The following is a 22273-nucleotide window of genomic DNA, read 5'->3' on the forward strand; positions in this document are numbered from 1 at the left end:
AATGCATTCGAGGGCACGGATCCGATTCCTGGCTTCTGATTGGTTGCGTAACGGAGGCTCGCTTCAAAACGAGGTACGTCATTGGTTAGAGTAAAAGAACTCATGAATTATTTATGAGAGTTGGAAAAACAGCCAACGAAAGCAACAGAAAAAAACTCAATGTATTTCTGCACATTTAAATACATGCATCGCATGCATCATTTTCAAGCTAAACTTTTGACCCGTTCAAACCAGAATTATGTTCCAGGGACATAAAATAAATATAACCATGCTTTATATCTACTTAAAATGCATCCATAATTATAATCAACAAAGATCGTTAATTTTTTTTAATGTAACATTCAAATTGTTTTTCAAGAAAACGTAAATACTAAATTATATCATTAAAAATGACTGTTAAAATCATTTTAATTTTATTGTTAAAAGTTAACAAGATTGGGATAAAGATACAGATTAAATATTATGCAGTAAGATTATATTTTTTATTATTATTTATTTATGTTTGTCAAAGAATAATACAAATACAAAAAGAGTTTGTTTTTTTTAAATACATTTTATTTTCAAAGATGGTGAAAAGAAAATGCAGCCATTAGAATTTTTATTTGAGTGTGGTTGCAAAGAACTAAAAGAGAAAAACAGCAATGGTAAAATAAGATGATGGAGTATCTCAGTGTTTACTAAATGAAAACAGCTGCTAGACACTAGATGGCAGTAGCTGATAATAAAGAACTGAATGATGCAATCCATCCAGAGCATGAAGAATAAACAGATCACATTTGAACTCTTTTGTTGTTTTCTTTTAGATAGAGTTGCTACATTATATCTTAGAACCAAAACCGATAATACAAATGTACATAAAAAATAAACTCTTTGTTACAAATGAAATGCAATAGATCTATCTGGCAACTATAGTGTTATTAAATTAAATAAATCATTGAGACAAGCATTGGAGACTTTTTTTCTCCAATTAATTAAGCACAATAAATAATAATAATAAAAGAAGAACCAGCAAAAAGACTTATCCTTCTCTAAAGATATAAATCTTTGGACCAAATATGTAAACATCACTTACAGGTTGTACAGGGTTGTGTGTTTCAAAGCTGAAACTCTCACTTATCCTCATTTGAAATAATACATTCAGCATTACTTTTCTGCCCTTCAATACACCCATATCAACTACCTTAACAATTCACTGTTACTTGTGTAATTGCTCCCTTTAATTAGTATAACATTGTGCAAGATTGCAAATATAATATTGTAATTCGCAGGTTAGATAACAAAAGTTCTGTCATACGAATTGTAAACTATTAATTATAAAATGTAAATGATCATTTATATCATTTAATGCTCAAAGTGAGACCAAAATCTGTCTTCTCAAAGATGATCCTACAAGAGAAATACACAGCTACAACACTCGGCTTTTTTTTCTCTCCAATTAAATAAGCACAATAATAATAATAAAAAGAATAACCATCAAATCTTCAGACTTATTCTTCTCTTAAGATAATGAATAATCTCTGCACCAAATCTGTAAACATCACTTCTTCTTACAGGTACAAGGTTGTGTCACAAGGTTCAAAGCTTGAATTTTTCTCTTTAAAACATACATTCAGCATATTTTCTTGTGTAAGTGCTCTCCGTTATATGTAACATTGTTCAATACTGCAAATATAATATTGTAATCCACAGGTTAGACAACAAAAGTTCTGTAACTATTAATTACAATATATAAATGATCATTTATCGCATTTAAAGCTCAAAAAATACCCTTTTAAAATGTATGACCATATTGTTTACCACTATGTAACTTTTTTTTTTTTTTTTTCAAAATGAAGAAAATTAAATTATGAGTCAGTACAGCATCAATCCTTCTTCCAAAACGTGTTTTTGTCTTTTCCTCAGTTGCGTCGCTTCACTGCCGTTCATAAATCCTCTCCCGTGGCCTCATGGGATAATAAAGTGTCCATCAAATGCACACTTCAGAATCTCATCAGAAATAGTAGGTCATCCGCGTACTTTTTAGCCTGCTTTTTTTCAAATATGACATACAACATACTGTTTTTCGCATAGTAGGGGAGTATTCGATTTCGGACTCAGCGATAGTGTACCATTAATAGTATCCAGTTTTAACTGTACATTGTCTTTCCAAAAACATTAAACAGAACCAGCTAGCCTTTATGGTTTTTCTCACTATCCAGAGTCCTTTGCTCTAGGTAACATCTCAATCATCTACTTGCATCAATATCCGCCCTTTCGAAGATGATCTTGCTGGAGAAATACACAGCCACAACACTGAGCAGAGACGCACAGGCCATGTATGCGGTCACACTGAAGAGCTGCACGATGGAGCCCATGAAGAGGGACGGCACCACCTGAGACAGCAGGTATGCACTGTCCAACAAGGCGATGTCTGTACCCATACCTCTGAAGGCTGAGGGTTGTGCAGGACGAGGGTCGATAGTGACAGACAGATCAATTGATTGTGAATGTGAACTTTTGAAATGGCTCTGGAAGGGTATCGGATAAGAAGCTCCACCTGGGCACCCGTTGGATCGTTTCTGCTGTATCTCAGCCGATCTGATCCGCCTGTCGTTGGAGAAAAACACCTGGAAATTGAGAAATCCATTTGGTTAGGGTAAAAACTCTTTGCATTTTTGCATAATGCTTTGTTAGGATCCCTTACCTGTGCATTGGTGTGGTACAGGCATATGAGAGTGTATGGCAGAATCTGCAGGATGCAGAAAGTGTATCCTGTAGCGGCGGCCATGATGGTGACTAGTGTAATGTTGTGGGACACGGTCATAATCGCTGTACTCACGGCCAGCAGAACCACACTGCTCAGATACAGCTTCCTAATTCCTATGCACAACACCATACGCTCCATCGCCAAAGAGAAGATCACAGAGGTCACGCATTGTAGGAAAAGACCCAGACTGGCCATTCGCACACCTGTGACAGAGAACCACACAAAATACTTATATTATATATACTTGTAGACACAGTTCAAATGTTTGGGGTCAGTACGATTTTTTTTAAATATATATTAATGAAAGAAGTCTCTCTCTCTCTCCAGTAAATACAGTAATATTGAGAAATATTATTACAATTAAAGGTAACTGTCTATTTTAATATATTTATTCCTGTGATGCAAAGCTGAATTTTCAGCATCATTACTCCAGTATTCAGTGTCACATGATCCTGCAGAAATCATACTAATATGCTGATTTGCTGCTCAAGAAACATTTCTTATTATTTTTAATGTTGAAAACAGTTGTGCTGCTTAATATTTTTGCTTAAACCATGATGCATTTTTTTCAGGATTGTTTCATGAATAGAACATATAAAAGAACAGAGGAATCTTTTGTAACATTAATAATTAATGTTAATAATAACTAATGTTATCACTGTCACTGATCAATATATTAAATAAAAGTATTAATTTTTACTTCAAAAAATAAAATCTTATTGACCCCAAGCTTCTAAATTACATGGTTATATATTATTACACATATACATATTATTATACATATTAATAATGTTAAAAATGTATATTAATAGTAAAACTATATATATAAAACTGTATATACGTGTGTGTATTTGTGTGTATTTTGAAAATAAGACTAATACTTTTTTCTGTATTTTACTGCACCTTCATCATAACGTGTCCTTGCTAAGGAGCCTGGCTCTTCACTGGGAACGCCGTTATACAATCCCTCTCCGACAAAGTCTGCGTAGAAGAGCATAAAGGACATGAGTGCCATCCAGCTGAACAACTCAGCGATGAACAGCCTTGCTACGACTTTTGGCATGCGGCTGCAAAGCGAGTAGAGTCGGGGAACCACAGAAAAGGCACTAGAGAACGTCCTTCGTAAAAGCAGAAATCTGGGAAACACCACACATTTGCAGCAGCAAGCCTTCAGGATTTCAGACTTTTTGGACACCTCAACTTCCCCCAGCCTTTCTCGTACTGTCGGCTCCTCGGAGATGAAGGTTGTGCCCATCAAACAGGTGAGAAAGATGAAGGTCAACACAGCGTAGATGAAGGCCTCTTGTCCACCCATGTAGACCACGGTGTCTGAAGTGGTCCAGTCGACCGCGGGCAGCAGGTAGCCAACGCATCCGCCCAGACTGAGCATGAGGGAGAAGATGGAGAAAGCCTTACGACTCTCCTCCTCTCCAGGGTAGAGGTCAGAAACCAAGGCCTCCAAAGGGGTGAAGCAGGCCTGACCACAGAATTCCACCAAACAAATAGCAAGGACCAGCAGCGGGATCTTCAGCCAATGCTGCTGTTGTTTTGTGAGCAGGGTAACATTGGTGGACGTCTGAGGGATGATAAAGAGTCCGAGCAGGACGCCCATGCACAATACCCATATGAAGGGGCGCCGGCGGCCATATTTACTTCTCAAGCTATCACTCGCTGAACCAATGAGAGGGACAGCGATCAAACCCAGCACAGGTCCCACAGCTGAAATAAAAAATAAAATCATAAAACATCAGGGAATAACATTGTTTAGTACATCAAATGTCAATTCACTTGGGATATGAGTGTCTGCTAAATTAATTAAATGTGTATGGGCGAATTCAGGTTGATTGGGGCACTTTTTCCAAATCATCTCGATGGCAAAAATGTCCCAAACACCCTGAATTCATCCCTATATGTAGCCTATACATTTTTACTATGTTAAACAATTGTAAAAAGTGTAATTAAAAAGAAAATGTTTCCAGCTAATGTTTCATATTTTGTTCTGCTGTTGAACAATGATAAATTATAGGCTATATTAGGCCTAATTTTATTTAATTAGGCTAAATTTTCACGCTTATAATTTTTTTCACGCAGTAGGCTATAGGATTGTGCATGTTAAAGTAGCCTACCCTTAGCATACAGCTGACTTTACATTTGAAGATATAAAATAGGCTTTAAGCATTTTGTAATCCCCTGAGGTAGAAGTGATGCATTGACGTGGTATTTGCGGTTCAGTAAGTGAGTCAACTGAAACTATTTTATAAATAAACTTGTTGGAAGTCAAGCAACGTTGACGCAATGAACAGTTCTCTAAAATAAAAACACATGTTCAGAAACCGGTCTAGCAGATTCGGTTTATTTTAATTCAGTCAGTAAAGATTCATCAGTCAAACCAGTAACTATACTGAGCTTTTTCGTCTATTTGAACCATTTGATAAAAGAACCGGCTCATTAGAGTCATTTGTTTGTGAATCAAATAATACATTTGTTTTTACGTCAACGCGCCGCCGCTGAAAAAGCGATTCTGACTGGAAACTGCTGTGATGGAAGGGCGACATGTACGATATTGTAAGTACAAATTCAAAAAACCTTTTAACTGAATTTAAGAAATTGTATTTTTTATATTTCTGACATGGTAAGAACGCATGCATTTCTCGCAAAGTCAAATCGATTATTTCCACTTGCGAAAACTGCAAAGAATTTTAATATCATGACTCATGATGATAATCCATTAAATGGAGTTCCAACACCTCCAGTCTTTGTGGTTGCCAGTCCAGATCTTTAACGACTACACCACTAAACTAACCAGCTAACAAAAATATGTTTTAAAAACGTTTTGGTTACATTAAGTTGAAATTGTTATTTCTGAATGTCCCCAGTGCGTTACAAAGGTGCAGTTAAAAAAAAAAAAAAAAAAAAAACCTTATAGCCTAAGATTTTTAGATTTAGATTTTTCTCTGAACATTAAAAAAAGTAGCCTAGCCTAGTAGGCCTATGCTTTAAGGGCCATTCCACCGAATGGGTGACATTTGCTTGTTGTAACTCTTAAAAATTAAACTTAATTTTTTTCAACACTGAATCTAATACTCAAATATTTACCTATTCAAAATGTGTATTGGTCAATCTCAGGCAACTTTATTTAATTTTTTACAAGGTTTCTAAGCAGAAGATGGATGCATGTTTTCACAGTCCTGTTACCGAAACTCATGTGACATTTAAAAAGCATGTTTAAAAGCATGTCAATTATTCCTTTGTTTTCCCCACAAGAAAGTGTTTATTTTAAAGATATTGTTGGTTATATGTTCAAATAACTGATATTTGTGACAAAAAAATCACTATTAAGGCAAAGTGTATTTTAATAAAAAACACAAAGCCATTTTTTCATTTTAAAGAAGACCAAAGCCTCAAGTTTATACATTTTTTTTAATAATTTAATTTATTAAACAATTGTATAAATGATGGACCAAACAAAACTGATAAAAAAAGTGGTTTAACTTTATTTTTTTAGAAAATAAATAAATAATAGTAACAGGACTGAACACTTGGTAACAGGAATGAACTATTTCATAACAGGAATGAGGAACAGGTAACAGGAATGAGTGTCCATATGTGTGTGCACGAGAGAGAGTGTACATGACTGTGTGTGCATAAGATTTCTATGTTGAAGTGATGTACTATATGCTAGTAGTACTTCACAGCAAAGGAGGTGGAAAGAGAAATAATATTTACAGTATTAAATCAACAAAACAGAGGACTCTACTCACTCCTGTTACGTTAACTCACTCCTGTTATTTTTTCATATAAGTAACAGGACTGAAAGTAACAGGATTGAGTTTTTAAGCAAAAAGTTATCAAATACATGACATATGGCCACATAGCATACATGCAAATAGCATGAGGACACTGAGCAAATTCTAGTAACTTAACAAAAGTTAATATCTTTAAAATAAACAAATACATTCTAAGAAATTATTTAGGTAACAGGATAGTATGTTGAGATTGACCTTCTCAGTCATAGTTACAATTTCATCAAATATACAGAAATTAAAATAAGAGGACTAACTTATGGTCTTCCCATTGCCTTTAGAAGATCAAGATGATGCAACTTCCTGTTGAAAATGTGTCTTGTGGAATATTCCAAGTTTTTCAGAGGGGGGAATGTGTTAGGGTAACAGGACTGAGTGAAAACCCGGGGACATGACTAAAATGTGTATTTTATCTAAAATATTAGATAAAATATTTTTTTCTCATAAAAACAAACAAACATTTTAAATACATTGGATATAAAGTCACACAACAATCCCCAAAACTTAAGATTTCTGAAGGATTTTAATCATTATATTTCATGGCAAAGTTTAGAGACAGAGAGTGGGGACATGCAGAAAATGCTATTTTTTGTGTTCTATGTAGTTTTTATTAATGTTTTTAATTATAAATTTTATAATTTGTAGTTAGATTAATATGCAAGACATTTTGCTTAATAATAAAATGTATTTTAGAGTTATTTTCATGCAATTTTTTACATATGATGTTCTGGGGACATAAATGTCACCCATTCGGTGGAATGGCTCTTAAACAGCTTCCATTAACGAGAATGAGCTTGGGCGAGTGATGTAAGTATCCAATTTCCCGCGAAAATCATCCCGCCCATATAAAATATTATTGCTTAAAGGAGAACTCCGGTCAATTTTAACATTGAGCTCATTTTTTTGTACATTTTGAGTGCTGTCAATACAGAGAACAACGTCAAAAATAGGTGTTGCCTACACCGAGTTATTCTATTTTTAAAATTTGCACCCTGTTGACTTCAATGGGGCAAGTACTAAACCTGCTTTTAGCCTCTTAACATCCTTTAAGTGTCATTACAAGTGCACAGAAAATGTGAGTGATTCCTTCAAAGTGAACGCGGGTGAATCTGACTGCAGTAGATGTTAGAGATATTAATAAAAATGAAGTTAATTCAGCCAGCGCTCATACCTGTGTTTACATCCTGTTTTCGGTCGAAGGCCATAGTAATCGATTGTCGAGTTCACCACTAATTGCTTAGATACCTATGATCACGCGCGTGAACTCGACAATCGATTACTATGGCCTTCAACCGAAAACAGGATGTAAACACAGGTATGAGCGCTGGCTGAATTAACTTCATTTTTATTAATTTCATTTTACAAATTTTAAAAATAGAATAACTCGGTGTAGGCAACACCGATTTTTGTCGTTGTTCTCTGTATTGACAGCACTCCAAATGTACAAAAAAATTAGCTCAATGTTAAAATTGACCGGAGTTCTCCATTAATAGGCTTACCATAGTGAAATGCAGTAGGACAAAAACATGTTTTGGAAGAATGATTGATGATGTGTTTACTCTTAGATAAAATGTAGTTAATTTTGAACAACAAAGAGTTGCATAGTGTACCTTTAAAGACCTGATAATTCAAATAATAAATGTTCTATTAACATTGAACCTTGCCAGAACGTTATAGCAAAGTTCTGAGAATGTTGTTAGCTTGGTATACCCACTGTGCCTCCAAAAACAACTTTGACAATGACAATGACCTCTTTTTGAGTCACTTACCCAGTACCATGGTCATGAAGCGTTCCTCCACCCCTGCCTCCAGCAGCATAGGTGGGATGTAGATGGTCCCAGCAGCCAAACACACCTCCAGGCCACATGTTAATGCATTAATCAAGAACAACTGTGAGATCCTGCCATGCATGTCCAGATTTTCCTCTCATTCACTTCTTCTCTCTCTCTTTTTCCTCCTTTGCTCTAAACACTGCAGTGACGAAAGAAGCTGTTTAGCCGCTGGAATATATATTGATGCATATATCCAACATTATGACTTAAATTTCATGCTATTATTCACGCATTCAGAAGACTCAGAATAGTTTAAGTGAATCATGTGGTCCTTTTTAGATTAGTCCATTTCCCTTTTCTCTGAAGAATTCCATTAGCCTCTTTACACATGTATGAACGCAAACCTGAACTTCATATTAATGCTGACAAAGATCAAAATTTCAGTCATGTGATTGTGAGCGTTGACTCCAGGATGTGTGACAGATACACCCATTTGGTCAACACAGTGTGTTTGTTCAGGACTATAAAATAATGATGACTACCTTAGCACTCAACCAATGATCTTTTAACTTAAGGAGGGTTGTGAGGACATTATGTACACTGTACATCTATCAGAGCAGCTTTATGGTTGATTGTAGACATAACACCATCTTGATTGTTATTAAGCATTTAAAATGGTAACAACAAACAAAAAATGGCATACGTGGCAATAATTTCCACAATAGGCAACTTCTTTGCCGGTGTCAGCTTAGCATTGCCTTTGACTTCTAGTTGCCTTAAGAGACTGTGTTTGTTGGCTATTCTCCTCAGATCTTTCCAGTTTAACAGACTCATGGAATATTTCTCTAAATTTCTTTGGAAAAATTTGAGTTCCCTGTTCACATTGACGCAAATTACAAATGTTTGAATGACGCACGACTGTGTTTAGTCCATTTAGCAAACCGTAAATCTCCTGTTTCACTTAATGGGTGAATCTCACAAAAGCTTTCAAGAATAAGGAACTGAAGTATGTTTTAGGACTATTGAGAGGTTTTTTTGTTTTGTTTGTTTTTTGCATTATGACATTACTTTCATGAAAATCAAACACATTTCCACAGAAATGTCATTACGTTAATGAAAAAGTTAGGCTATAATCTAGTAATTTGTATTGTTTTTTAATTGATTTACATTATATTTAATTAATTATATTTTTATTCCATTTATATTTTATATTTATTATTTGATTTATATAAATATATAATATTTAGCCTTTTTAATGCAAAATATAATTCAATGTTTTCCTATGATTTTGCAGGCAACCTGAACATGCTTTTATGTGATAATGTTATTGTGTTGGATTTATTTATTTTAATAAATGCTATTCTTTTGAACTTTCTATTCATCAAAGAATTCTGAAAAAAAATGTATCATGGTTTCCATAAAAAAATTTAAGCAGCACAATTGTTTAATAAAAATCTTACCCCAAACTTTTGAATGCTATAATGTACATTTTAAAGCTTACTACATTCATAATCTTAAAATAAGTGTACATAAATATTGTGAGGTCACTTAAGTTCAAAACCTCTACTTGTAAATATAGTTGCTCATTGACCTAACGGCAACTGTTAACTTCCTCTTTTCACAGTTCGTAGATAGCTTGTTGGGAAGGAAGAAGACACGTCTTTAAGTGCAACATGCGCAAACTCATTCAAATTTAACTCTTAGAGGTGACACTCTTTTATTTTGCTGTCAACCACATAGACCGGACCCCTGTCTTAAATATAAACTGAGTTTACCATAACTGAGCCATGAAAAGGTTTTAGACAGGACAAAGCACTGAAGCGCATCACATCTTACCTGACACTGCCTTTCAGAGGGAACTTCAGGTCCTGGAATTGTTTTTGTTTCTCAAATTGATATTGTGTATTGTCAAGGACTCTGATGAAGATGTAACCACATCGAAACGTTAGTCATTTATTGTTATGCACCTTTAATAAATTATTTTAATCAGTAGACATCTGTGCTGCACCGGCGATTCCTTTTGTTTGATATTGTGTATGTATGAGTTCACCTGTTTTAGGGTAAAATTAACAAGCATTTTTTAAAACAAGCATTTAAATATTATTATTATTTAGTTTTTTACCAACTGACCAGTTTTGTAAAGTATTACAAATATTATTTTTTACTGGTCTGTGAAGGAATATAATTCACTAACACTAACATTTACACACTTATACACAACATTTGAATAATTAATTATTATTAAATCCTTTTTGATGATTTTATGGTTTTACAATCACAGGTGCATCATCAGCTACACATCATGAAATAACCCATTATAAAGACACAAGATATATGCTGACAGAAAACAACAGTTGAAATACATACGTTTGATCTCCATCTGAAAGTGTAAATTCAAGTGTTGTCGTCTCTTGTGTCTTTATTGATTCTCATGTGAACGTGTACACCGTGAAGTGACATCAGTAGAAGTTTGAGGAGTAGTTCCAGGCGCAGCAGGAAGTGGGCGGGATAAGCTGTGAGAACACACACGTCTGGAAAGCCACATCACAGAGGCTGTGCTCGATCTTCTACATTCTTGGTGGATTTTTGGGCAGGTCCACTTAAGTACAGCACAGCAGGTGTTCTATCTATCACAGCAGCAGCATCTATCTATCTATCTATCTATCTATCTATCTATCTATCTATCTATCTATCTATCTATCTATCTATCTATCTATCTATCTATCTATCTATCTATCTATCTATCTATCTATCTATCTATCTATCACAGCATTTATCTATCTATCTATCTATCTATCTATCTATCTATCTATCTATCTATCTATCTATCTATCTATCTATCTATCTATCTATCTATCTATCTATCTATCTATCTATCTATCTATCTATCTATCACAGCATTTATCTATCTATCTATCTATCTACAGCTGGGGAAATAAGTATTGAACACATCATCATTTTTCTCAGTAAATATATTTCCAAAAGTGCTATTGACATGAAATTTTCACCAGATGTTGGTAACAACCCAAGTAAGCCATACATACAAAGAAACAAACAAAAATAAGTTCAGAAATTAAGTTATGTGTAATAATGTGAAATGACACAGGGAAAAAGTATTGAACACATGAAGAAAGGGAGGCGCAAAAAGGCATTGAAAGCCAAGATAACTGCTGAAAACTTACAGTAATTAAAAAGCAATCTAGCCCCCTGTCAGTGGAAATTAATAACAGCTGGTTCAGTCCCAAATGATGGCCTACAAAAAGGTCTTATTGCCAAGGTGTCACACAAGACACATCTCATGATGGGTAAAAGCGAAGAGCTTTCTCAAGACCTTCGCAGCCTAATTGTTGCAAAACATAATGATGGCATTGGTTATAGGCGCCATTCTAAGCTTCTGAATCTTTTGGGGCCATAATACGGAAGTGGAAAGACCATAATTTCACCATAAATTTGCCTCGACCAGTGCTCCTCGCAAGATTTCTGATAGAGGAGTGAAAAGAATAATCAGAAGAGTTGGTTCAAAGACTGCCGTTGTCACGGTCCTGTGACCAAAGAGAGCCTGCAATAATTTTCATAATTCCTTTTAGCATGATCATCTAACAGTGGGTGCTTCTCATTTCTTATTTGTGCATCCTCGTTTCCTTTCGTCGCGTCTTAGCTCCACCCCCTTAGGTTGCGAGGTGTATCTTTCGCTCCTCATTCCTCTCCTCCTCGTGGTGCAATTAGAGAATTGAGATGTCCATCAAGATGGCTGAGTTCGATCGGTTTCCGGGTCACGGGCTGGAGGATGGAGGAGCGAGGAAATGAAGAAGCATTACTTTGAGTATCGAGAAGCACTCACTGTGTTTGCTGCTACGACCGACGTCTACTGACTAGCCAATAACAATGCAACATGAAGTGGCGTATTGATCACCGCAACAAGGCGCTAAAACTTAAAACTACTTACCTCAAGCTCCATTTGCAAGATTGGAATACCAAGTTGGCCACTTTTCCCTAGCCATGACCGTGTCCATATTCTCCTCTTTCGCTTCCTGCATTAAAAACCACAAGCGGGATTCATCTTGCTCTACTCTAGCGCATGCTAATGATGTTTTATTCTTTGATATTAACTTGCGTCGTAGCCTATGATTCTATAGGTGTCATCATCGTAAAGTCTACAAACATGTCATACCCAAGTTTATTAGATCTGCGTCGTACAGTGTGGATCTTATAGGATTGGCTTATAGGATTGTCGTACAATAAATGATCTTATAGGATTGGCGAAATGTAGCAGGCATTAGAAACTATGTCAAATGACAGGGCACACTGGCAAACAGGAACAGAACTAACACAAAGCCAAAACAGAGCCTACATGGGGGGGTGTTACGGCCCTTGGCCTGTTTCTGGTCGCTCTCCTACCCCTCCTCCTCCTCTCTTTCAGGCCTAATTGCTGGCACCTGGGAGGCTGGTGTTTAAATAGGAGCTCCTCCGCTGCATTGATCTCTTCCTGCTCTGGTCTGGTGGCTAAAGGCTCGAACGCTGCTCATGTTGTCTGGGTCCACGCCTCGCTCGTGACGCCAGGACTTCACATAGTTGGACATTTAAGTCCGTCTAAGTTCATGTCTTGTATTTGTGAATTCACCCAACACACACAATACATCCATGCACCTACCCTACACTACTGATACTGACACTCACACCCCATTGTTGGTTTTGTTGTTTAAATCTGTGTTAGTTGCACCATTTGCTCGTGGCTTGGTCTCCTATCTCTTGTTATGGCTCTGAGTCAGTCATAACAAGTGTAATGGCGTGCGGATATTTTTTGGGCCCTTAGTGAGGATCGTTTAAACACCACAGTGTTGTTGCTGATCATATGACCGCACACAGTCTTCTGTTTCATGCTGACTAAAACAAAAAACAATATCAAGCACATAAAAACTACTGTGAAATTGTTTAAAAGAGTTTAAAAAACTGATTTCAGTGAGCAGAAATGCTGAAACATAAATTCGTGCTTAAATGTTTTGTGCGTTTCTCATTTTCAAGCAGACTAACTTGACGTTTTTCACGCCGTTTGTTTCACACCTCTGGCCTCCCTCCAGCCATTTCTGGTTTTTCTGATGTCACTCTTTAAACTTCCCTTACATTTTCTAGAAACATTTTCAAAATTTGGATAATTAATTAGCAGTGATAAAAATATTTGATAAGTAGTTAACTTTTAATGTAGTAAAAATTATATTTTGATGCTAACTTTTGCTACAAAATGATTTTCTTTTCTACTGGTAATTCACAATGTGGTTAAAGGAGAACTCCGGTCATTTTTTTGTAAATTTGGAGTGTTGTCAGTACAGAGAACAACCACAAAAATCGGTGTTGCCTACACCGTGTTATCCTCTTTTTAAAATTTGCACCCTGTTGACTTCAATGGGGCAAGTTTTAAACCTGCTTTTAGCCTCTTAACATCCTTGATGTGTCATTACAAGTGCACAGCTAATGTGAGTGATTCCTTCAGAGTGATCACGGGTGAATCTGACTGCAGTAGATGTGAAAGATATTAATAAAAATGATGTTATTTCAGCCAGCGCTCATACCTGTATTTACATCCTGTTTTCGGTCGAAGTCCGTAGTAATCGCTTGTCGAGTTCACGCGCATAGGTTTAGTTACCTATGATCACGCACGTGAACTCGACAATCGATTACTTTGGACTTCGACCGAAAACAGGAAGAAAATACAGGTATGAGCACTGGCTGAAATAACATCATTTTTATTCATATCTTTCACATCTACTGCAGTCAGATTCACCCGTGATCACTCTGAAGGAATCACTCACATTTTCTGTGCACTTGTAATGACACATCAAGGATGTTAAGAGGCTAAAAGCAGGTTTAAAACTTGCCCCATTGAAGTCAACAGGGTGCAAATTTTAAAAAGAGGATAACACGGTGTAGGCAACACCGATTTTTGTGGTTGTTCTCTGTACTGACAGCACTCCAAATTTACAAAAAAATTAGCTCAATGTTAAAATTGACCGGAGTTCTCCTTTAACTCGTCTTTGAACAGTCTCAGACTTGCAGATAAACATACACTGAAGGCAACTCAGTCGAAATCTGAAAACACTGGCATAGTGTGTTGGAATTTAGTATTGCAACTGCTGGACATGGTTCTGATTATAATATTTTCATTGGATATAGGCTTAAACATCTCCACGATTATGCTTCTGATTATAGTTTTTTCATTGATATAAGCCTAAACATATCCATAACTATTTACCTGTACTTTCCCTTTAAATGATATCAACACTAGTGCTGTAAGAGACAATAAGACACCGTACAACAGTTTCTCATTAAAATGAAGATACATTTTATTTCTTTTCTTAAAAAAACAAACAATACAAAAAAAATCTGAGGAGGAAAAATGAAACAAAAGAAACCAGTTTAAAATTAAATCAAGCACAAAAAAACAAAACATTCATACGTTTTTGGACAGCTAGGTTAAAAACCAATTCATAGACAGCACGAGTGGAAAATATTCAGAGATGCCTGGCAGAAAGGATCGGACCATGTCAGAATGCCATGTGTGCACTTGTAGACAGAAAAGCCCCTTGAAATGCATCATGGGATATACATCATATGTGTCTGGAATTAAAAACAAGCAGCAACAGAAATCTATATTTAATGAGCAAACACACATAAGGTATGAATAGTACAATTCTTCTCAATCCTCACAGTGCAAATATGCCTCTCTGTGTCAGGACATCACAAACACATCTGATCCAGGGCTGAAGAATAACAATATTTGACCTTTTTAAAACATTATTTGCTTGGTTGAAGAGATCCCCAACATTGAGCAATACAATCTCTGGGCGAAACGGGCATGAGTCAAAGATGCCCTCTGTTTCTGAACATTTAGCTTTGCGGTACAAGATTTTGAAAAACAGGCTTGGTAAGGCAGAAAGACATCAGATTCACATTTCCCGTGCAATTAACCGTTTTAAGGCCCGATCTCAGCATGCTCACTGCGAGCCTCTTTTGAGAAAAGAGATGAAAGCATTCATACTGCAGCCTTAATATGAGATGATCTGGCGGATGAGAAACAAAAAAAAAACTAAATTCATGATTCTTGTAGAAATATTCCAGGTTCAAAACGAGTTTAGCTTGATGGATGGCAACTCGTACCTCAGTTTGCAAAAAAAACCAACAACAAAAAACACACCAAGAAATGAACTTACAATGGGGCAAACATCAGACACTTGCCATTGTAAGTACACAACAAACTGAGGTACAAATTGAAATTATTTTCTGTGGTAATGTCGCAGACTTTGACATTTTTAATCCAGAATATTACTAAAACAGTAACTGCATTATGGTTCAAACTACAGAAATTGAGACTGTTTATTTAAAAGGTAAAACTGAAAATTGAATAGCAAACCCTGGATAAAGTGTACCACGACAAATGTAATTCTCAAACCACGAGCATTAGATGTCAGTTTCTCCATCTTCCGCAGATGATCCAAGCGAGCGCATGTTGAATAAATACAAAACGAATCCTCAGATAAGCAGAGCCGCTAGTATCCAAACAAACGGCGTGAACTATTACGGATTGCAAAACTTCCTAACGAATGGCTTTCTAGAGAGGAATCACTACACAACAAACGCATTGGACCTTAATTAAACACTGTTTCAGAACTTTGCAAAACTATTCATACGTTAAAATGATGTACTTTCGCAAATCGAATGCGACATTTGTTAAACGCAAGCAAAATTGGTTCGTAAAGCCAATCTTGCGCAAATTGCAGCGAATCGACTGCGATAATTTGTAAACGATTGCATTTACACTCCAATAAGCCATTACACTAATACTTGTTTTGTTTGCGCGGTGTGAAAGGAGATCATTCACGCAAGAATGGTTTTACGAATATTTTACACAGAATTTTGTTTCATGAATGAGGAACATCGGTCGCAACAATGCAGAGTAGGCAATAAGCTTTATACATGTTACCGAAATGAACAAGAGCGCTAAAGCAAAAGATTTTTTGAGAATACGGTCATGTGATTACCCTGGGCGAGCAGCGGCGCTACTGGTTGGAACGATGGGCTTCCCTCGAGATTATATACCCATAAATAAACAGACTCAGACACATTTTACTCAATAATATATATAGATATACGCTAACAAGTTCTGGGAAAATGTCCTTTGCGATATGGAATTTATAGGCAAAAAAAAAAAAAAAAAAAGGGAAATCAAAAGTTCAAACCGTTGAGCCAGGCCACAACAGACAATGAAAAAAATCTGAAAAGCAAACAAGCCCAACCCTCTCCCACCCCCCACCCCAAAAAATGCAGATAAGGAAAGAGTGTAAAGGGAAAGAGAAGAAGAAAGGGACGCCGTTAATAACATGGCTAGTCTTCCCCGGATGGAGCCTCCTCTTCTGAGCCGTCCTCTTCCTCCTCGTCTTCCTCATCTTCGGGGGTGTCATCCTTTGTCTTTTTGGTGGGAGGAGACTCTTTCTTCTCCACCTCGTCTTCCTCCTCGTCTTCAAGGGGGCTCTCGGGTTCCTCGTCATCTTTAGGTGAGGATTTCTCCAGTGCTTTAGCTGCACTTGGGCGACCTTTCCCTTTCCCCTTCATGGGGCTGGGGTTCACTGAGGAACAAACACACACGTTCACATTAACTTTAAAACTTTGGAGTCAGTAAGGTCTTGTTTACTCCTGGTATTAAGATGCGTTTTGGTCGATTGATCACAAGTGGATGACACTAAATACAGGTGAAAACGAGGTCTAAAACATTTTGAGCTTGTCCACTTTCGACCACTTCCAGAAGTGGTTGAAAACGCCATTGCTTTCGTAGTGTAAACCCTCAAATGGTCGAATGTGTTCAAACAGCCACAAAAGACGCCTAATGATCGGATGCGAACACATTATGGGAAGCGCACTAGCCAGACGAGATTTATACTTTGTCGGATGAAACACAAAATTGGTTTTAAGGTGAAAAACACACAGAAAAGCTCTCTCAACATTCCTGATTTCTAACACACACAGTATTCAGCTTGGTATTGTGACTGTCAGAGCAGAAATGAAATCTGCTGCTCTCCGTGTGTTTTCCTGTCATCTCCGGGCGCGTTTATATATGTGAATTACATGAGCTTATTTTGTCCATTATATTGAAAAACCAATGTATTTCCCTGCCCATAGACCCTTCCCTCGAAGAAATCAGGACAGAAGTGGGCAAAAGAGACGGGTTAAAACACCAGGTGTAAACGGGAATGTGTCTCCCTCGTCTACTTGCGATCTGATCAACCAAAACGCATCTTAACACCAGGTGTAAACAAGGCCTAAGAGTTTGTTTTTTAAAGAAAGGACACTAAATTGATCAAAGGTGACAGTAAAGACTAGGGATGTGCAAAACTAGTCAATTAAACGGTACAGCTGCAACTAGTAGCAAATGCCCATCGCTTTATTCGCCAAGTGTGCCGCGTTTACTATGGGATTTGACTGTTTGATTCATAGATTAAGTGCTCAAATAGATCATATATACACAAGTCTTTAGATGATTTCTTTCTTTTAGACTAGTCGGTTACAAAACTTCCATTTAAACGAGTTGAGGCGCACATCCCTCCTGTCCAAGCTGCTCTTTTCCGTAACCATGAAAATCTTAGCGGCGTCAGTGGTTACCTGTGGCCTTTAGCCGGGGTTTAGGGGATTTCTTGTCCTTCTTCTCAACTCTCCTTCCTCCTTTCTGCACCACTTTTTTGCCTTTCTTTTTGGAGTGCCCATAGTCACTGTCATCATCATCATCAACCATGAAGTCTTCATCACTGCCAGACTCTTCTGCAGAGAAAATCGGAAAGTAAGTTTTTATGAAATGTGAGTGGCGCTTGGCTGAGCAAAAATGGCCACCGCAATACTACTGTAATGTGAACCATTGCTATGGTGTTACTAAGGGATTCTGAGTAGTTAATGTCATGTTAAGTTGCCAGGGCGGTATGGGTGTCTAATAACTGGCTTTTTGTTCATTTGAGGCATCTTTCCACTAGCAACCTCAACTGCTAGTATAAAAGTATACTATTGATTAACTATATTATATAGTTAGTAGTAGTATACTATATTAAATTGCTCTGTAAATGCATTTGAGAAGCATTGAATAGTCTGTGTGAAGGATCCTAATGGTCACTTCAGAAGCGCTTCCGTGCCACCTTTACAGTGTAAATTTGGCAAAGTTTTATCATTCGCCAGGCCAAAATCATAAGTCCAAGTATGAGCAATATTAATAGTGATGCTTAGTCAAAGTGTCAAACATATTGAACACTGCAGTTAAAAAGCAGCACACTTACGGTCCAGGAATGCCTGTTCTTCCTCATCTTTCTCCTCATCCTCACTGCCACCGTCTCCCAGAAGGATTTCTCTCTGTTTGGACACGGCCTTTGACGCAGCCTGCCTCACCTGCCTCGGTTTCCTGCTCACCTCTTTATCATCATCACTATCATCTGCAGAGGAATCACAAGTGTCAACAACATGCAGAACAGATGCATTCGCATTTATGCTCTATTTGCATTTCAGAGCACGCTCTCCTAAACTGTGGTTGCTTTATATGTTAGTCAGATGGTCTTTTTCAGTCTAAATGGGCAGTTAATGGCCAGAATAAGACTAAACTTTATGCTCATAGTTTAACATCTGCTGCTTTATGTTTTATGCATGAGAATTCAAGGAGAAATAACTTTTTTTTTTTTGACGGTCCACATCTCACCTCCACCTCGTTTCCTCTTCAGTGACTTTTTGCCTGGCTTCTCCACCTTTGCTTTCTTTCCCTTTTTGGCCTTTTTATCATCATAGTCACTTCCTCCATCTTCCTCTTCCCCTTCCTCTCCAAAGTCGTTGTCTTCATCACTACCGAAGTCATCTTTAAAACACAAGGTTAGAGGTTAATCATTTTTTATGCCACTTTATTTTGAATCAAATCATCTGCGGTTAGATGAAATAACACAATTTACCTGCGGAGTCATTTTTGGATTTGGACAGTTTGTCATCTGAATCCTCGCTGTAACGGAAAAGGTTTGTTAGTAGTTTGAACTATGAAGGAGAATGTCCTTGTATGTGGCATTTATTTCCTAGTTATAATTAACCACAGCATATATGTGGGTCATAAGGAGAAAATGGATCTCAAAAAGGTTCATGATCCCTGGGGATCCCAAAACACACAAATCCTGTCATGAAATTCACCATTTAATACATATAAAATTATTTTAAATGCATTATTCTAATCACCAAATACACTGTTATACACCAAAGCTGGAAAAAGACAAGATTCTTGCCTCTCTTCCTGTGAATTCTTAGTCTTCTTGTTCTTGATTTCACGGGGTGGAGCACGTATCTTCTTAGTTGTTTCCTTGTCTCTCCCATAGTCCTCATCTGGAGGCAGAAATGAGATGGATTGAACCATGAAGTACATGACTGCATAAACTGATTATTTAAAACAATCTCTGAAAGGTCACCAATCGACCTGCAGAATATTTGCATTCCAATATCGAGTAAACTTGCAAAGAAATTCTGTCGCACATCAATACTTTTCAGACAGCTAAAATTACAGGTTTTAGAGATGGTTTATTACCTGCATCGTCGGATTCATTAAACTGGGAGTAATTCACCACCTTTCTGTTCCTGTAGGAAAGACAAAATACTGTAACAAGAGTTTGTGATGCAGCGGTGCATGTGACGTTAATTCTTGTTTTAAAGGCTTACAGACCATCGGAAGGTGGTCAGCATTTCTGCAGAAAACCAAAGTTCATTTAACATGCCTCGCTTCATTATGTTTACTTAAATTAATGATCGTTAAATAGTTCCTCAATTAGCATTTCAATGAGGGTTTCATTAATACTGCAGTCTTGTTCCATTTAACCACTCAGGCCAGACATGGTGTTGAGATGCTTGAAAAGCCACAAGCTACTTTAAAGTAATTAGACGTTTTGGATTATAAATTGCAATACTTGAATCATCAATCCAGAAAGGACATGATAATATACATAATGACATGTAAAACTAGTAATTATCATATTTTGTCTACATGTACATGCCACATACATTCATTAATACATTTGATTTTGATTTATAAACAGTAAAACCCTTCACAGTATCAATCACGTGACACACGTAGAAAAATCCCCCCCCCAGCCCCCAACCACAAAAAAAAAAACACCCCAACAACTACCATTAACCAAGTCAAATCGGACAAAATACTAGGGATTTTGTTCAAATTATGCAAAAAATATTTTACATTAAAAAAATAAATAACTTTGTGAAATAACTTTAATCGCAAGTCTTCTTTTGGCGTAATTCCTCATATTTACCATGCCATGGTGATAGTTATTACAGTACGAGGCTTTTCAGAATCTGCCATTTTATTAATGATTTTTTTCATAAATAACTGTGGTGGCTAATATCAAATTAAAAAATAACTTATTTAATAAGTTATAATGAAGTAATAAATCGGGAGTCGCTATATTTGCATATAGTCACCACCTAATGATCGTAAGCACAGCGTGTTACGTTTTTTTTCTGTAACGTTACAGTCGATATGCGAGGAAGGCGCGCACCATTTTTGCTCTTTTTTCGTTATGTCGGCCCTCGGTCGACAACGCATAAGTCTCCTTTTGCCATTTGAACTCAAAATAGGGACACTGAACATAAAATTTTGTGCACGTTTTTCACATAACACCAAACGGGAGGTGTGGTCGCTCTCAGCCACCCCGCCCCCCTCTGACGTCACACGCGTCGTGTTAATTTACCGCTATAAAAAAAAAATACATCAAAAACGCGCTTCCCTCCCTAAAACACCAACGGGCTTTCGCAATCTATTGTTTCGGCATCGTTGAGAAATCTGCGCAAATATGTGCGCTTTACAGGTTACAAAATCACTTGAATGGGCCAATGTGCACCTCCAATGGGATTTTATTACCCCTCCTGAAGCTTTGGCGAGGATGAATGGGAAGCCATATTCTCACTGGCTTACAAGGAAACATGAAGCCTTTTAGTGCTTCTCAAACAACAAATATATTCTGAAATTTAGGTAGAAGATGCAGGAAGAATAACAGATTTCAGAATCCTGATTGATGCACATTAGAAACGTGCACGATATCCCCATAAATGTAAAAGACACAGCCCTCCGCCACTGGGGAAGAAACAACGAGCAAAATGCATGCACGAATGAGCCAAAATGTTACAAAATCGAGCTCTAAAACAAGAACATGATGCCTGGCACATGCGTGAAGCCTAGAAGTCAGTGTGCATGCAGCAGCCATCAGCAGGACGAATGGAAACCCACGTACCTCACTGGTCTTGCCATTTTGCAGGAATACTGTAGAGGTTAAAAATTGTGAAAGAGCAAAAGAAAAGCAGGGAAAATGCAAACAAAATGTGCTGTTTTAAAACACAAGAGGTGACGTCGCAAAACCAACGCCCTCTCCCTGTGGTAAAAATCAAACAATGCGGGAGATATTCCAGCTCTATGAAGGTATTTAGTTTAAATTTTACCTTCAGCTACTCAAAATGGTGAATAAAACAAACTGAAACTGCAGCCTTCGCGCAACCTAACGATTGGATGGAGGGCGGGCATTGCTGTTCAAACTCAGCCCACTCTGCTAGATTTGCCCAGAGAGCGACGCTATTGGTCAGTTCAAACGATTGTTCGATTTCTGATTGGGTTTTGTGGCTGTCTATCAAACGTAGTGTCTCCAAAGCATTTACCCTCCCCCTCGTTTGCGGATAGGTTGAACAGCATGGCTCGGCTCAGAAACAAAAAGAGGCCCTCACGATATGCAAGATGTCCCAGTTTAACTGTAGAACAACTTTGTGTCGTTTGTTTCTTTTGAAATTAAGTTTATATAAGCGAAAGCACACGACAGAAGGTTTGAGACCTCGAAAATATACATTTTGTTGTCTACCGCCCTAGAATCAGACCTAACTCGATCACTTTTTAAATTATA

The 22273-nt window shown here is 37.1% G+C and overlaps 2 protein-coding genes across 3 annotated transcripts; both read right to left on the reverse strand.

Moving 5' to 3' along the window:
* Positions 1-545: 545 nt before the first annotated feature.
* slc45a3 (solute carrier family 45 member 3) lies at positions 546-10800 on the reverse strand. 2 transcript variants are annotated; one of them, XM_081358058.1, is made up of 6 exons: positions 10689-10800; positions 10158-10238; positions 8319-8520; positions 3650-4465; positions 2684-2949; positions 546-2606 (listed from the first exon to the last, which is right to left on the reverse strand). In XM_081358058.1, exons 3-6 carry the CDS (start codon positions 8458-8460, stop codon positions 2226-2228), a joined length of 1605 nt encoding a protein of 534 aa, XP_081214184.1. In that variant the 5' UTR covers positions 8461-8520; positions 10158-10238; positions 10689-10800; the 3' UTR covers positions 546-2225. The 2 variants fall into 2 exon arrangements, with proteins under 2 accessions (XP_081214184.1, XP_081214183.1); XM_081358057.1 differs by having other exon boundaries at positions 552-2606; positions 10158-10776.
* A 3836-nt stretch (positions 10801-14636) lies between these two features.
* On the reverse strand, positions 14637-21927 carry nucks1a (nuclear casein kinase and cyclin-dependent kinase substrate 1a). The gene is made up of 8 exons (XM_081357906.1): positions 21617-21927; positions 19903-19952; positions 19607-19703; positions 19286-19332; positions 19042-19194; positions 18629-18781; positions 17970-18125; positions 14637-16939 (listed from the first exon to the last, which is right to left on the reverse strand). Exons 1-8 carry the CDS (start codon positions 21631-21633, stop codon positions 16698-16700), a joined length of 915 nt encoding a protein of 304 aa, XP_081214032.1. The 5' UTR covers positions 21634-21927; the 3' UTR covers positions 14637-16697.
* Between the last annotated feature and the right edge of the window lie 346 nt (positions 21928-22273).

Source organism: Scardinius erythrophthalmus, assembly GCF_964197995.2.
Source record: "Scardinius erythrophthalmus genome assembly, chromosome: 25".
Taxonomy (NCBI): Eukaryota; Metazoa; Chordata; class Actinopteri; order Cypriniformes; family Leuciscidae; genus Scardinius; species Scardinius erythrophthalmus.

Excerpts from the sequence above, each read along its gene's own strand:
- slc45a3 (XM_081358058.1), bottom strand. The coding sequence starts at position 8,460 with ATGCATGGCAGGATCTCACAGTTGTTCTTGATTAATGCATTAACATGT. Across the intron at positions 2,950-3,649 it reads AAGGACACGTTATGATGAAG|GTGTGCGAATGGCCAGTCTG; the intron begins GTGCAGTAAAAT and ends TCTCTGTCACAG. Across the intron at positions 2,607-2,683 it reads TGTACCACACCAATGCACAG|GTGTTTTTCTCCAACGACAG; the intron begins GTAAGGGATCCT and ends CTCAATTTCCAG.
- nucks1a (XM_081357906.1), bottom strand. Across the intron at positions 19,333-19,606 it reads AAGAATTCACAGGAAGAGAG|CGAGGATTCAGATGACAAAC; the intron begins GCAAGAATCTTG and ends TTTCCGTTACAG. Across the intron at positions 18,782-19,041 it reads GAAGAGGAAACGAGGTGGAG|ATGATAGTGATGATGATAAA; the intron begins GTGAGATGTGGA and ends ATTCCTCTGCAG.